The sequence below is a fragment of the Lampris incognitus genome, chromosome 1 (genome assembly GCF_029633865.1).
Source record: "Lampris incognitus isolate fLamInc1 chromosome 1, fLamInc1.hap2, whole genome shotgun sequence".
Taxonomy (NCBI): Eukaryota; Metazoa; Chordata; class Actinopteri; order Lampriformes; family Lampridae; genus Lampris; species Lampris incognitus.
Genome location: NC_079211.1, coordinates 79484859 through 79502358, shown reverse-complemented (window position 1 = coordinate 79502358; position 17500 = coordinate 79484859). Strand labels below are relative to the sequence as shown.

The window sequence follows — 17500 nt, the reverse complement described above, 5'->3', positions numbered from 1 at the left end:
TCCATCAGCTCCGTTCTAAACTAAGTTGTACGGGATCTGTGCTCTCTATGGATGTAGAGGTGCAGACGGCTCTCTGGCCCAGCTTAACTGGACATACCCAAAGCCGTATCATTTCTGGTGTGACATATTCCAGTGGTTCTCTGACATGGACAGCTGTGAGTTTGAACCTGGTCCAGAGTGTTTGAACCTTGTCCAGAGATTGTCCTACTTGGGTTTTCTGTCTCTCTACTGAACCACAGTGTGTCCGTGCCATGTAGAGCACCAGTATGAATGGACTGGTAGTCACAGAGAAGGCCATTCAGGGCTCTGGAAGTTCGAACTGTACCTCAGTGTGAGACCTGCCTAACCCAGCTCACTGGTGTCTTACATATGGACCGGGTCTGACACGGCATGATGGCCAGTCTTATTAGATGTTCTGATATATGGCAGCCATGTCTGGATCAGCCCGCTCAGTACGACACTGGACTGGACCAGCAACACAACACGTAGTGCGTCGTCCAGCTCCCTCGCCGAGTGTAAAGACATGTCGTGCTACACATGCAGCAGTGCAGCTCATTACTGCCCTGAAATACGCCCTGCTTCTTTTGTGCCCTTTGTTTCTGGCTTGTTTGTTTTTCTTGGACATAGGTTTCTGTTTCCTGCACTGCAGGGTGGAAAATCCCAATAGAAATATTGTAGAAGAAAAGAAGCATCTACCCTGGACATCTTTTAATTCTTCTTTTTCAACCCGTGGTGCTGTTTTCTTCGTAGAAGCAGAATTGGTTTTTTTGCCGAGTATGAGACGCCCACTGCTGGCCACGCCGGCCAGCTGGACGTAGGCCCAGCATCCCCGCGACCCTGACAGCAGGATGAGCGGTTCTGATAATGGATGGATGGATGACATGCCCACTGCTGGCCATGCCGGCCAGCTGGACGTAGGCCCAGCATCCCCGCGACCCTGACAGCAGGATGAGCGGTTCTGATGATGGATGGATGGATGACATGCCCACAAGCACTTTGTCTTGGTCTACACAGCCATGACCACAACACAACATCTGAGTCCAGTCTGGTAGAAACGGAAACTTCTGCAGATCACCCTTACTGCACTACTTCCTCCCCAAGGCAAGGCACCCTCAAAACTGCTCTACAATGATCTACTACCACTACTGCTACTGCTACTGCTACTACTACTACTACCACTACTGCTACTGCTACTACTACTGCAACTACTACTACTACTACTTCAACTACTACTACTACTGCTACTGCAACTACTGCTACTACTACTACTACTACTGTTACTACTACTACTGCTACTGCTACTACTACTGTTACTACTACTACTGCTACTACTACTACTACTGCTACTGCTACTACTACTGCTACTGCTACTACTACTACTACTGCTACTGCTACCACTGCTACTACTACTGCTACTGCTACTGCTACTACTACTACTGCTACTGCTACTGCTACTACTACTACTGCTACTGCTACTACTACTGCTACTACTGCTACTACTACTACTGCTACTGCTACTACTGCTACTACTACTACTACTGCTACTGCTACTACTACTGCTACTGCTACTACTATTACTACTGCTACTACTACTACTACTGCTACTACTGCTACTGCTACTGCTACTACTACTACTACTACTACTGCTACTTGTGGATCATCGTTTCCATCTCTTCCTGTCTTCTGCATCTTCCTCTGTCACACCAGCCACCTGCATGTGCTCCCTCACCACATCCATAAACATCCTCTTTGGCCTTCCTCGTCTCCTCTTCCCTGGCAGCTCCATATTCAGCATCCTTCTCCCAATATACCCAGCATCTCTCCTCCACACATGTCCACACCATCTCAATCTTGTCTCTCTTGCTTTGTCTCCAAACCCTCCAACCTGAGCTGTCCCTCTAATATACTCGTTCCTAATCCTGTCCTTCTTCATCACTCCCAATGAAAATCTTATCATCTTCATCTCTGCCACCTCCAGCTCCTCCTCCTGTCTTTTCATCAGTGCCACTGTCTCCAAACCATACAACATAGCTGGTCTCACTACCATCTTGTAAACCTTCCCTTTAATTCTTGCTGGTACCCTTCTGTCACACATCACTCCTGACACTCTTCTCCCCCCACTCCACCCTGCCTGCACTCTCTTCTTCACCTCTCTTCTGCACTCCCCGTTACGTTGGACAGTTGACCCCAAGTATTTAAACTCATCCACCTATATCACTGTAGTAACTTGAATGACACGTATACTTTATAATAAGAAAACTTTACTTGACTGAATGGGACTGATACACAGCCACATTGCAGTGCACTAACCGCCCATGAACATTAACATGGCACACACGAATAGACTGACGGACAGAACACATGTACTTCCTGTGTGACGTCCTCAGGGATCCGGGGACCCCATTAAAGGATAATAATAAAACTAGTCCTATTTAACTCATAATAACACTTACAACACTTCTGCCCCCTTAAGCTAAATTTCCCCTGTGGACAGAAAAACATTTAACTACAGAAGTCTTGTAGACCTCCAACCTTGTGAGCGTAGGCCGGTGAACATAAACAATAACCTGGCACATGACACTGTAAACATCGGAAGTAGGTAAGCCACTTATGCAACACATGAACACCCTGACATCAATCTCTGTCTTAAACGGTTAGTCTGTCAGGTAGTTTGTGACTACACTGACAGCAGCGTAGTACTACCCCCGGTGTCTCAGCAGACATTGGTGGGGTGTCCCCCAGTGGGCATGGGGGTGCCTCAGCAGACACTGGTGAGGTATCTCCCACTGGACCTGCGTTCATCAGCACAGGAGTGGGTTGCATGTGTGAGCTTTTGAGTTCATTACTCACTCCTGTAGTCACCACGGCCCCTGGATGTCACTCCTGTGCTAGGCCTTGTTCTGTCCCCCCTGTATGACCCCCTGCTGAGGTTTCTGGATGCAGAGGAGGAATGTCGTGGGGCTGACGGATGTGGAGAGATAGGACCACTCTGCTTTAGAATGACCCCTGCCAGCCAGTGTTGACCACTGCCAAAGTTTCTCACTTACACACAGTCCTTTTCCTCAAAATGTCTCTCTCTGGCACGCTCATCGTGCCTCTCCTTTTGTTTCGCCTGTTTCCTCTCCACCCTTGTTTTAACATCTGGATGCATCGAGTCCAAGTGCGACTTTGGCTTCCTCCCCATCAGCATTTCTGCAGGTGTGAGCCCTGTTGTTGTTTGTGGCGTTATGCGGTACTGAAACAGCCAACGTGAGAGCTTTGTTGCAATGGGCTCCCTTCCTGTCATAGGTTTAAGCCCTTCCTATTTTTTTAAAATAAATTTTCTCCCAATTTAGTGGTCAATCGATCCCTATTTTAGTTTAAACACCCACCCTCGTACTGCATGCGTTCGTCAACTGCATCTCTCCCGCTGGCAGTCTCGAAGGAGACGCCTCCCCACTTTCGTGACAAGGCGACTCCAGGCCGAACCACTGCTTTTTCCGACACACCCAGAGATGCATTCATGTGACGAACACAAGTCGACTCCGCCCCCCTCCCGAAGACAGCGTTGCCAATTATTGCTGCTTCATTGAGTCCGGCCATAGTCAGATCTGACGAGGTTTAAGCCCTTCCTTAAACATCTGCACGGCTTTCTCGGCCACACCATTTGAGGCAGGATGGAACGGTGCTGTGCGGATGTGGCAGATGCCGTTCCTTTCCATGAACTCCCTGAACAACTCCCTGGTAAATGTTGCACCATTGTCACTCACCAGCGTGTCAGGAAGCCCAAAAGCTGCAAACACTTGATGCAGCTTGTCCATCGTCACCGGGGCTGTGACGTTGCTCATCAGGTGTACCTCTAGCCACTTAGAATGTGCGTCTACCATGACTAGAAACATCTGCCCCATAAAAGGCCCTGCAAAGTCCAAATGTAGTCTGGATGACGGGCGGTCAGGCCACTCCCATGGATGGTGTGGGGCAGGTGGTGCCATTTTTTGGTTTATCTGACACTGGGAACAGGATTTCACCTTGTTTTCTAGATCCTGGTCCATGTTAGGCCACCATGCATATGCCCTGGCTAAGCGTTTCATACGGGAGGCCCCTGGGTGGGCCTCATGGATCTCCTCCATTACTTGTGAATGCCCCTGAGGTGGGACCACCACTCTGGAGCCCCAGAGAACACAGCCGTCTTGGACACTCAGTTCATCTTTTCGTTTAGCATAAGGCCTCAGTCTCTCATCGTCTACCACAGGGGGGCCAACCCTGCATGAGGAATCGTTTCACCTGAGACAGGACCGGGTCCCTCTCTGTCCACTGTTTGATTTGTTTGGCATTCACAAGGGAAGTTGACAGTCTCTCCAACAAGAAAACTGTCTTTGAAGGCACCACGGTCTGGGTGGGTGTGTCAGGCAAAGGGAGCCAACTCAGTGCGTCCGCATTTGCGTTGTCCTCCCCTGCTCTGTAGACTGTAGTGTACTAGTAGGCTGACAACGTGAGGGCCCAGCACTGTACTCTCGCTGATGCCACGGAAGGAAGGAATACACTTAAGCTCACTAAAAAGGCTCATCAGCAGTTTGTGGTCAGTACATATGGTAAATGCCCGACCGTAGAGGTACTGATGAAAACGCTTAACAGCGAACACAACGGCTACACCCTCCTTGTCTAGCACGGAGTAGCCCTTCTCAGCTCTTGTCAATGTCCGTGGTGCGAACCCAATGGGTTTTTCCCGACCCATCCTTCATCACATGCGAAAGTACTACCCCGACGCCGTATCGCGAGGCATCACAAGACAGGATGATCTCTTTGTCTGGGTCGAAATGAACCAGCAACCTCGCTAAATGCAGTAGTGTTTTCACATTGGCGAAAGCTGTCTCCTGTGCAGGCCCCCACTCACAACGAGAGCCCATGCAGAGAAGTGAGTACAGGGGCGCCAGCCATGTTGAGAGGTCTGGGAGGAACTTACCATAGTAGTTCACCATGCCCAGAAATGACCTGAGCTCAGGCACATTTTTGGGGCTTGGAACTTCCTTGATGGCCCTGCCCTTGTCCTCCACTGGACGCAAACCCTGGGCCGTGATGGTGTGGCCCAGGTACGTCACGCTTGGTGCTTGGAAAATACACTTGCTATGCTTCAAGCGCAGCCCTGCCTCTGAGAGTCTCTTTAGCACCTGTTCCAGGTTGCTGAGGTGCTCCTCCTCGGTCTCTCCAGTGACCAGGCTATCATCCTGATAAACTGCTACATGGGGAATACCCTGCAACAGACTGTCCATTGTCCTTTGGAAAATGGCCAGGCTGGAGGCCACTCCAAACACCAGGCAGTTGTACCTAAACAACCCCTTGTGGGTGTTGATTGTGGTGAACTGTTTAGAGTTCTCGTCCAACACCAACTGTTGGTAGGCATGGCTCATGTCTAGTTTTGAAAATGTCTTACCGCCAGCCAGGGTTGCAAACAGGTCCTCCACTCTCGGGAGAGGGTATTCATCTAGCTGGGAAGCCTGGTTGATGGTGAGTTTGTAGTCTCCACAAATACGTACTGTGCCGTCGCTCTTTGAGAACTAGGACAATGGGGGCCGCCCAGGCTGAGAACTGGACAGTATGCATGACTCCCAGCCTCTGTAGTCTGTCCAGCTCCTCCTCCACTTTGCCTTTCATAGCATAGGCTACTCTTCTGGGCTTGAAAAAGTGAGGGGCAGCCTGAGGATCTACATGCAGTTTAACTGTAGTTCCCTGCAGTGCCCCCAGCTCATCTTTGAAAACCTCAGCATACTTTTGAATGACATCCTCAGTCACTCATGTGTGTTTAATCTCACCCCAGTTCAGCTTAATTTGCTGAAGCCAGTCCCGTCCCAGTAGACTGGGCCCCCTTACCTTTTACTACCAGGAGCTGTGCTCTTGCTTCCTGGTTGTTACACTGAATGTCCACCTCTAGTGCACCGACCAATGGTATAGTCTGTCCTGTGTACGTCCGTAGATTAATACTCGCTGGGGTGATGGTGGGCGCCTTGGTATCACCCCAAGTCTCTCTGTAGGTCTCCTCACTGATGACAGAGGCAGAGGCCCCTGTGTCAACCTCCATCCTCATCTCTTTTCCATTGACCACCACTGTAGCGTAGATAGGCTCAGCACGTGGGTAACTCACCTTGAACACGTTGACAGAGCATTCCTGCTCCTGCTCTGTATCCAGGTAGTGTGCCGCTAACTGTGGCTTTCTAAAGGCAGTGTTGCCCCGCCCAGTCTCTGTTTTGCCCTTAGAACCCCTGCACTTTTTTGACTCTGCCTGTGGGTCATTCACATTGAGCACAGTGTAGGAGCATTCCTCCTTCTCCTCCTGCTCGGAGTCCTCCACATAGTGTCCTGCTAACTGTTGCTTTCTAAAGGTAGCATTACCCTGCCGAGTCTTTGTTTTACCCTTAGCACCCCTACACCTTTTAGCTAAATGTCCTTTTAGATTGCAGTTGTGACACACTGCCTCTTTGAACTTGCAGTTGTTTGCATAATGTGCCCCTACACACCTGAAACACTCCACTGCTCCAGACCTATCTGCCTCCCTCCTACCCTGGTGCACTTCTCCTGCCTGCACACCAGCACACGCTCTCTGAATGTCTTTTGCATTGTTATCCGCCATTTCCATTCCTTGAGCCAATTCCAACGCTCTCTTGAAAGTTAACGTGGCCTCCCTCAGTAAACAACGCTGAGTCCTGTCGTCATTAATGCCGACTACAAATCTGCCACGGAGCACGTCCTCTGACATCAGCCCGTACTCACAATGCTCTGGGAACTGACGCAGCTCTGCCACAAGCTGGGCTACGGACAGACCTGCCTTCCGGACCAGAGTGTTGAATTTACACCTCTGGACGACCACTGGTGGCCTGGGATTGTGGTGATCCTGAACAAGCTTGACTAGCTCCTCAAACAAAAGGTCGCCCGGTTTCTGTGGTGTCGCCAAATTCCTCATCAAGTTGTACGTCTTCGCACCACACACGCTCAGCAGAACTGAGCGCTGTTTCTCCTCGCCGGTACTTCCGTTAGCGGAGAAGAAGTGTCCCAACCTCTCCACGTCCAGTCCCCGTTCTCCTCCACAAACTCACCGATCGTCCCAAACGTGGCCATGGTGCCGCTTCCTCTGCCGGTGTGCTCACTGGAACTCATGACGTAACGTTAGCTCAGCTAGCTAGCAGACACCGATCAGACGTAGTTCTGTTGGCCGAAACTTCAGCCTTCTATCTCCCGTTTTATCCTCGTCGCCAGAAATGTAGTAACTTGAACGACACGTTTGCTTGATAATGAGAAAGCTTTACTGACTGAATGGGACCGATACATGGCCGAGCTGCAGTGCACTAACCGTCCGCGGGCACTAACATGGCACATACCAATAGACTGACGGTACAGGCTAGTTCCCATCGATGCAGAGAACGGTCAACTGAGCATGCGCAAGTACTCGTTGCCTCCGTTGTTTGGGTAGGTTAAGGTTAGGGTTAGGGCGGGGTTAGGGTTAAAGTTAGCTAATCAGACGCAGAGTAGGGGCGGGTCTTCCTAGAATCCTAGCGCCTGGATGCTACGCGGGGCGTGTGGAGGCGTGGTAGAGGCATGTCGCGCATGCTCAGTTGACCGCTCTGTACTCCATTTCCGTTCTCTGCATCGATGAGAACTAGCCTCTACCATAGACTGACGGACACAACTCGTCAACTTCCTGTGTGACGTCCTAAAGGGTCCAGGGACCCCATAAAAGAATAATAATAAAACTAATCCTGCTTAACTCATTACAACACTTGCAACAATCACCTCTACTCCTTGCGTCCTCACCATTCCACTGTCCTCCCTCTCATTTACGCATAGGTATTCCGTCTTGCTCCTACTGACTTTCATTCCTCTTCTCTCCAGTGCATACCTCCACCTCTCCAGGCTCTCCTCCACCTGCACCCTACTCTCGCTCCAGATCAAAATGTCATCTGCAAACATCATCATCCACAGAGACTCCTGCCTGATCTCGTCCGTCAACCTGTCCATCACCATTTCAAACAAGAAAGGGCTGTACACAACGATGATTCATCAAAAAGAGGAGAGGAAGAGGAAAAACAAAAGGACGTCTAAGACTTTTGAACTGGAAGAGCTCAAAACCTCCATCCCATGTCAGCTGGATCAAGGATATAATGTTTGTTCTTAAGTTGGAGGAGATCAAATTCACCTTAAGGGGTGATAAGGATGAGTTCTAGAAAGTCTGGACGCCATTGCTGACTTACTTTGATAATCTGACCCCTGTTACACCCTGGGACACCTCTGGAGTCCAGTGTGGAATGGTCCAACATGTCTCATCTGCAGGATGAGAGTACTTCCACGTTTGTATTTGTAGGATGAGAGTACTTTCATGTGTATTTTTGTAGAATGAGAGTAGTTCCATGTGTATATTTGTAGGATGAGAGTACGTCCATGTGTATATTTGTAGGATGAGAGTACTTCCACGTGTGTATTTGTAGGATGAGAGTACTTCCATGTGTATATTTGTAGGGTGAGAGTACTTCCATGTGTATATTTGGTGAATTATGTTGATGGTGTTTGTTTGTTTGTTTTCCTTATTGATTCAACAGTCTTGACCTTACTGACTTTTGCTGTTGTTTTTTCTTCTTCTTTTTGTTTGTTCTGTTTGTCTTTGATTTAATGTGTAATTTATTCTTTTTCCAAATTGTATTTCATCTGGAGGATCTGGGAGTGTGGGGGGGGGGGAGGGAGTGGGGGAATTTACTATGTAAATTATTAAATATTTTGGATTTGTATGCATATTAAATATGGAAATGTCAGTCAACAGATTTTCCACAAAAAAGAAAAAAAATAACTCAAACAAACCACATGAACCAACTCCCTCCTTGCTGGCACCCCGGCGTCGGCCATCACACCTCTGGAGCTTGTTCAGAAAGCTGCAGCTCGTCTGGTGTTCAACCGCCCTAAGTTCTCCCACACAACTCCCCTTCTCATGTCCCTACACTGGCTCCCAGTAGCTGCTCACATCCAGTTTAAGACTCTGGTGCTAGCCTACAGGGCAGTGAAAGGAACAGCTCCTTCCTACCTCCAGGCCATGGTCAAGCCCTACACCCCCGCCCGACCACTTCGCTCTGCTTCCTCGGGACGCCTGGTTGCCCTGTCGCTCAGAGGCCGCTACTGCCGATCGACCCGGTCACGGCTCTGTTCTGTCCTGGCCCCACAGTGGTGGAATGAACTCCCCACTGATGTCAGGACAGCGGAGTCGCTGCCCATCTTTCAGCGCAGGTTGAAAACTTACCTCTTTAAGAACTACTGGTACCCTGTTACTTGCTCTTAGCACATATTGCATTCACTCATTAAAAAACAAAAATGTCTTTCTTGTGCTTTTACTTTAGCACTGGTTTTGCTTTTAGATGCTTGTTTAGATGCACTTATGACCTCTGATGACTAGTAGTTCTCCTGATCTCCTACGGTACATGATGCTGTTGTTGTAAGTCGCTTTGGATAAAAGCGTCGGCTACATGACTGTAATGCCATGTCATGTAACCAGCTGGTTATCTGCAGGAGGACAGTTAGGATCCCCTCTAGTGGCCGACTCACCTGATTACCTGCTGCCTTCTTCTTACTCATCTGACTGCTCTTCTGCTGGGCACTGGAGAGAGGGAGAGAGAGAGAGAGAGAGGGAGAGGGAGAGAGAGAAAGGCTGGTTTAATGACGTTCTAGACAGAATAGAGAGAGATATGATGTTTGTGGATGACATTGTGATCTGTAGCGAGAGTAGGGTGCAGGTTGAGGAGAGCCTGGAGAAGTGGAGGTATGCACTGGAGAGAAGAGGAATGAAAGTCAGTAGGAGCAAGATGGAATACCTATGCACGAATGAGAGGGAGGACAGCAGAATGGTGAGGATGCAAGGAGTGGAGGTGACAAAGGTGGATGAGTTTAAATACTTGGGGTCAACTGCCCAAAGTAATGGGGGGTGCAGGAGAGAGGTGAAGAAGAGAGTGCAGGCAGGGTGGAGTAGGTGGAGAAGAGTGTCAGGAGTGATTTGTGACAGAAGGGTACCAGCAAGAGTTAAAGGGAAAGTTTACAAGATGGTGGTGAGACCAGCTATGTTATATGGTTTGGAGACAGTGGCACTGATGAAAAGACAGGAGGTGGAGCTGGAGGTGGCAGAGATGAAGATGATAAAATTTTCATTGGGAGTGACGAAGAAGGACAGGATTAGGAACAAGTATATTAGAGGGACATCTCAAGTTGGACGGTTTGGAGACACAGCAAGAGAGACAAGATGGAGATGGTTTGGACATGTGTGGAGGAGAGATGCTGGGTATATTGGGAGAAGGATGCTGAATATGGAGCTGCCAGGGAAGAGGAGAAGAGGAAGGCCAAAGAGGAGGTTTATGGATGTGGTGAGGGAGGACATGCAGGTGGCTGGTGTGACAGAGGATGATGCAGGGGACAGGAAGAGATGGAAATGGATGAGCCGCTGTGGCGCCCCCTAACGGGAGCAGCTGAAAGTAGTTGTAGTAGTAGTAGACAGACAGAACAGGGAGTGAACAGAGGAGAGGAGGGGTTGGTCGTACTTAGCAAAGCCGATAAAATCCTCATGGTTGGTGTTCATGTAGGCTAATTCAATGTCAATCAACAGCATCACCTAAAGAAAGAGACAGACAGGTCAGACTGACATAGTCCCTGAACCAGGTGGCCCAGTGTTGTGTGTTATGTATACTGGAGTCTAAAGTGGGTCTGACCTGGTCTTTGGCGCGACTCTCTCTGTCTCTGATATGCTGAGTGACGATCCGCTCCATCTCCTCCCTCAACATGGGATACTGGGCCAGCTGAACACACAACACACACACACACTCCCATTACCACCACGTAGGACACAGGAGGACGTTTCACTGTCCCCCTTCACTCATGTGCTCACACAGAGTCAAGTTAGCAAGACTGGTAGCAAGACCGGCCTGTTAAACTGATTTGTTTTCAGCCCATTTTAGAGAATTAGTCATTCAATCCCCTACTGCAACTACACCCGTCACTGCTGACGGAGCTGTCGCACTGAATACACTCAGCATGATATGCGGTCACATGTGTAGATACATACAGTGCATCCAGGAAGTAGTCACACCCCTTCACTTTCCCCACATTTTGTTATGTTACAGCCTTATTCCAAAATGGATTAAATTCCTTTTTTCCCTCATCAATCTACACACAATACCCCATAATGACACAGCGAAAAAGGTTTTGTAGAGATTTTTGCAAATTTATTAAAAATAAAAAACTGAAATATTGCATGTACATAAGTATTCACACCCTTTACTCAGTACTTGGTTGAGGCACCCTTGGCAGCGATTACAGCCTCAAGTCTTCTTGGGTATGAAGCTACAAGCTTGGCACACCTATATTTGGGGTATTTCTCCCATTCTTCTCTGCAGATCCTCTCGAGCTCTGTAAGGTTAGATGGGGAGCGTCGCTGCACAGCTATTTTCAGGTCTCTCCAGAGATGTTCAATGGGATTCAAGTCTGGGCTCTGGCTGGGCCACTCAAGGACATTCACAGACTTGTCCCGAAGCCACTCCTTCGTTGTCTTGGCTGTGTGCTTAGGGTCGTTGTCGTGTTGAAAGGTAAACCTTCGTCCCAGTCTGAGGTCCTGAGCACTCTGGAGCAGGTTTTCATCAAGGATCTCTCTGTACTTTGCTCCATTCATCTTTCCCTCGATCCTGACCAGTCTCCCAGTTCCTGCCGCTGAAGAACATCCCCACAGCATGATGCTACCACCACCATGCTTCACTGTAGGGATGGTATTAGCAAGGTGATGAGAGGTGCCTGGTTTCCTCCAGATGTGGCGTTTGGCATTCAGGCCAAAGAGTTCAATCTTGGTTTCATCAGACCAGAGAATCTTGTTTCTCATGGTCTGAGACTCCTTTAGGTGCTTTCTGGCAAACTCCAAGCAGACTGTCATGTGCCTTTTACTTAGCAGAGGCTTCCGTCTGGCCACTTTACCATAAAGGCCTGATTGGTGGAGTGCTGCAGAGATGGTTGTCCTTCTGGAAGGTTCTCCCATCTCCACAGAGGAACGCTGGAGCTCTGTCAGAGTGACCATCGGGTTCTTGGTCACCTCCCTGACCAAGGCCCTTCTCCCCCGATTGCTCAGTTTGGCTGGGCGGCCAGCTCTAGGAAGAGTCCTGGTGGATCCAAACTTCTTCCATTTACGAATGATGGAGAACACTGTACTCTTCGGGACCTTCAAAGCTGTAGACATTTTTTGTGCCCTTCCCCAGATCTGTGCCTCGATACAATCCTGTCTCGGAGGTCCACAGACAATTCCTTTGTCTTCATGGCTTGGTTTCTGCTCTGACAGGCACTGTCAACAGTGGGACCTTATATAGACAGGTGTGTGCCTTTCCAAATCATGTCCAATCCATTGAATTTACTATAGGTGGACTCCAATCAAGATGTAGAAGCATCTCAAGGATGATCAGTGGAAACAGGATGAACCTGAACTCAATTGTGAGTGTCATAGCAAAGGGTGTGAATACTTATGTACATGCAATATTTCAGTTTTTTATTTTTAATAAATTTGCAAAAATTTCTACAACACCTTTTTCACTTTGTCATTATGGGGTGTTGTGTGTAGATTGATGAGAGAAAACAAGGAATTTAATCCATTTTGGGATAAGGCTGTAATATAACAAAATGTGGGGAAAGTGAAGGGGTGTGACTACTTTCCGGATGCACTGTACATACAGAATATACATGTATGCATATGTACAGAATATATATGTATCATACGTATAGAAAGGTAATCAGCAGTTTTTTTTTTAAAATAAATTTATTTCTGATTTTCTCCCAATTTAGTGGCCAATCGATCCCTATTTCAGTTCGCCAGCTGCGTCTCTCCGGCCGGCAGGAGGCGACTCCAGGCCGAACCACTGCTTTTACACACACACACACACACACACACACACACACACACACACACACACACACACACACACACACACAACACAGTCATGTGACGAACACAAGCCGACTCCGCCCCCTCTCCAAGACACCGTTGCCAACTATTGCTTCTTCATCCAGTCCGGCCATAGTCGGATCTGACGAGACCGGGGCGCGAACCCCGGTCCCCAGTGGGCAACTGCGTCGACACAAAGCCGATGCTTAGACCGCTACACCACCACGGACCCTGGTAATCAGCGGTTTTAATTATCTTTCACATCAGGGTGTGCTGCAATATGACAGTACAGTAAGGGGAACAACAGACACGAACGACACATCATTAATGACAGATTACAGACATCTTCCTCCCATATTCTACTTCCTAACGCGTGCAATATATCAGAGGACATGAACGTCCATGTGTCCACAACTGAAGGTCTACCACTGTTGACCCTAGCAGTCACACATTCAGGAGTTACAGGGTTTTGGAAAGAGGGAATCCACATGAACACAAGTTCTAATCAGTTGATCTGGACACAACGTTTGTTGAGAGAAATGTTTCATCATCATCCAAGAGACCTCGTCAGTCTCACCTGGCTGCAGGTACCCCACCCTTATAAACTGACTGCAGGTATCCCCACCTTTATAAACTGACTGTAGGTACCCCATCCTTATAAACTGACTGCAGGTGTCCCACCCTTATAAACTGACTGCAGGTACCCCACCCTTATAAACTGACTGCAGGTACCCCCACCCTTATAAACTGACTGCAGGTACCCCACCCTTATAAACTGACTGCAGGTATCCCACCCTTATAAACTGGCTGCAGGTACCCCACCCTTATAAACTGACTGCAGGTACCCCCACCCTTGTAAACTGACTGCAGGTATCCCACCCTTATAAACTGACTGCAGGTACCCCACCCTTATAAACTGACTGCAGGTACCCCACCCTTATAAACTGACTGCAGGTGTCCCACCCTTATAAACTGACTGTAGGTATCCCCACCCTTATAAACTGACTGTAGGTACCCCACCCTTATAAACTGACTGTAGGTACCCCACCCTTATAAACCGACTGCAGGTACCCCACCCTTATAAACTGACTGTAGGTATCCCCACATTTATAAACTGACTGTAGGTACCCCATCCTTATAAACTGACTGTAGGTATCCCCACATTTATAAACTGACTGTAGGTACCCCATCCTTATAAACTGACTGTAGGTATCCCCACCTTTATAAACTGACTGCAGGTATCCCCACCCTTATAAACTGACTGCAGGTATCCCACCCTTATAAACTGACTGCAGGTATCCCCACCCTTATAAACTGACTGCAGGTATCCCCACCCTTATAAACTGACTGCAGGTATCCCACCCTTATAGACTGACTGCAGGTATCCCACCCTTATAAACTGACTGCAGGTATCCCCACCCTTATAAACAATACAGTGGCATAACCACTCAAACCAGTGACCAGGTTCATAAGCACATATGGGTGTGACCATTAACTAGAGTCACAATGGTCATGTGTACTATTCACAGAGGGTTGGGGAATAGCTGCAATCACAGCATTGTAAGATGATGACAGATGTACTCTTAGCCTCCTATCCTCATTCCTGCAAGAGGTGCCACTGGCCTGTAGATGGTGTAGACTGTGGAGTCCTGGCCTGTAGATGGTGTAGACTGTGGAGTCCTGGCCTGTAGATGGTGTAGACTGTGGAGTCCTGGCCTGACATGTTAGCTCTCCTGTGTTGTGTCTTCCTCTTGGCCAGCATCTGTTTAGTTTCCCCAGTGTACAAGTCACTGCAATCCTCCTGGCACTAAACAGCTACACTATGTTGCTCTGTTTGTGCCGGGGGATCTGATCATTGGGGTGGACCAACTTCTGGTGCAGCGTGTTTTAGGGTTTGAAAGCAACTGAGACGTGGTGTTTGGAAAATATGTATCTCAACTGTTCTGACACTCCCGCCACATCAGATCTACAACAGATTGATCATCCAACATCATTCCTCGTTCATGGAGGAGCTGATGGACTCTCCAGTCAGAGAGGAGGGATGTCCACCAGAATGACTGAGCTCCTCAGGCAAAACCAACAGAGGGCATTTCCTTCCTCACTGGATTAAATCTCTGGTTGTAGTATTGGCATTGTAGTCCAGAAAAAACAGCAGCTTTGATTCGGCACATTTTACTTGATATGCCTTCCTGGCACCTCTTATGATGGAACTTTGGTCGGACTCGGCGCATCTCAACTGATGAAAGATAAGGGGTGCAGGATGTGGTAGGGGGCATGGTTTAGCCTCGGCGGCAAGTGGAGAGAGGGGGTGTGGCTCGCGTGAGACTAACCAACTCTCCTGTATATAGTGCGGTGAAGCTGGGTCCTGGACCGACACCGATACAGACGCAAACACAGGCTGACGGAAGAAAGCGCTTGGAAAACTGAGAGGAAGTCCAGCAGTCAAGCCTCCATCACGGCTGATAACCGGCCTGTATGGCATGCTGATTAAAGACGCCGCAAGTTGTAAATAGTTACCTGTACATAAAACCATGCGTTTCGCTGAACCTGTGTCCGTCCTCCATACTGAACCCGTCCAGTGGCAACAACCCTTCTGTTCTCTTCTCTCACATGTCTTTTCTCTCTCTCTCTGAATGTCTTTTTTGATGTCTTTCTCTTTTCCTGTGTGTGAACGGTGTCATGTGAGTCTCACTGGTGTGCAGGTGCAGTCGGTTCTCCTTCCAGGTCTCCGTGGTGATGGTGGTCTTCCATTCCCCTCATCACATTTTCTTTTTATATATCTTGTAAATCCATATAATGTTTTTTTTTTTACCATGGTGATGGTGGTCGCGTAGCTCGCGTCCGGACACTGCTTGGCATCCTCCTCATCATATTCTTCATAAATTTTGTAAGTCCATTATAATTGTGTTATCCTCTTTCAATGCTGTGTTGTGTAAATTGTGTAAACACAACATCATCATTGCACGTTGTGCGTCTTGAGAGAGAGATCCTCCTCTGGTGCTCTCCCTGAGCTTTCTTCCTGTTGTTTCTCCCTGTTAAAGGTTTTTAGGGAGTTGTTCCTTATCCGATGAGAGGGTCTAAGGACAGGATGTTGTGTTGCTGTAAAGCCCCCTGAGGCACATTTGTAATCTGTGATGTTGGGCTATACAAATAAAACTGAATTGAATTGAACCCTGGCACATGGAAACAGTCACATTTTTGTCTGTTTCCACATAAATTCCAGATGCACAGTCAATCTGGACGTTTTCCCAACAAGGGATGGTGTTCACTTTGATTTATAGATATCCAACACCATCAAGGTGGAGGTGGGATTACATCAACGATCGGCTCTGAGCCCTTTCTTGTTTGCAATGGTGATGGACAGGTTGACGGACAAGATCAGGTAGGAGTCTCTGTGGACTATGATGGACATTGTGATCTGTAGTGAGAGTAGGGTGCAGGTTGAGGCTAGCCTGAAGAGGTGGAGGTATGCACTGGAGAGAAGAGGAATGAAAGTCAGTAGGAGCAAGACGGAATACCTATGCGTGAATGAGAGGGAGAACAGCGGAATGGTGAGGATGCATGGAGTAGAGGTGACAAAGGTGGATGAGTTTAAATACTTGGGGTCAACTGTCCAAAGTAATGGGGAGTGCAGGAGAGAGGTGAAGAAGAGAGTGCAGGCAGGGTGGAGTGGGTGGAGATGAGTGTCAGGAGTGATTTGTGACAGAAGGGTACCAGCAAGAGTTAAAGGGAAGGTTTACAAGATGGTTGTGAGACCAGCTATGTTATATGGTTTGGAGACAGTGGCACTGATGAAAAGACAGGAGGTGGAGCTGGAGGTGGCAGAGTTGAAGATGGGATGTCTTCCATTAGTTTCCGTAGGCTGATCACATTCTATTTCACCATTTGCATATTGTCAGCAGTTACCTCATGAACAGAGTCTCTGGTCTGTTGTGGTTTAATCTTAATGGAGTGACGTCGAGTTGGTAAAGTAGAGTCCAAGGTTTCTGAGGCTTCACCTACATCTGGTGAGCACTGCTGATCCTGCAGAGCTAGCTTAATGTCATCCGCAGCGGCAGCATCAAGGTCATCATTTGGATCCTTAAACATCTTGAATGTCAATGTTTTGCTTGCTCTTTTCTGGCCATCGCTGATAGATGACGTACTTACGACAGGTTCAGTACAGGAAGTAGAAGTCATAACAGATCCAGTGACGATTTAGCCTTGCAGCCTCAGCTACAAGGTCATATGACCTCACCACTCATGTCAATCATATGATAATACTCTTACAATTATAATTACTATTAAAATTACTGTTTATTACTGGAGTGGGTGTGCTGCTCAACACACGATACAACCTGGCCTCCCTCCGAGTGGACTCAGATAAAACAACTGCCGAATCAGAGAAAGTCAAGTCTAGCCTGTAGAAAGTCAAGTCTAGCCTGGAGATAGTCGAGTCTAGCCTGTAGATAGTCAAGTCTAGCCTGTAGAAAGTCAAGTCTAGCCTGTAGAAAGTCAAGTCTAGTCTGTAGAAAGTCAAGTCTAGCCTGTAGAAAGTCAAGTCTAGCCTATAGAAAGTCAAGTCTAGCCTGTAGAAAGTCAAGTCTA

At 48.2% G+C, this 17500-nt stretch overlaps 1 protein-coding gene across 1 annotated transcript in view; it reads right to left on the bottom strand.

Annotated features, from left to right (window-relative positions):
- The window catches only part of LOC130127051 (dynamin-1-like), a 308168-nt gene that overhangs the window by 259058 nt on the left and 31610 nt on the right, over positions 1–17500 (bottom strand). Inside the window, exons 11-13 of the mRNA XM_056296600.1 lie at positions 10707–10793; positions 10539–10609; positions 9556–9607 (exon numbers count right to left, since the gene is read on the bottom strand). Of these exons, the coding sequence (XP_056152575.1) occupies positions 9556–9607; positions 10539–10609; positions 10707–10793 (210 nt within the window). The remainder of the gene's footprint in view (positions 1–9555; positions 9608–10538; positions 10610–10706; positions 10794–17500) is intronic.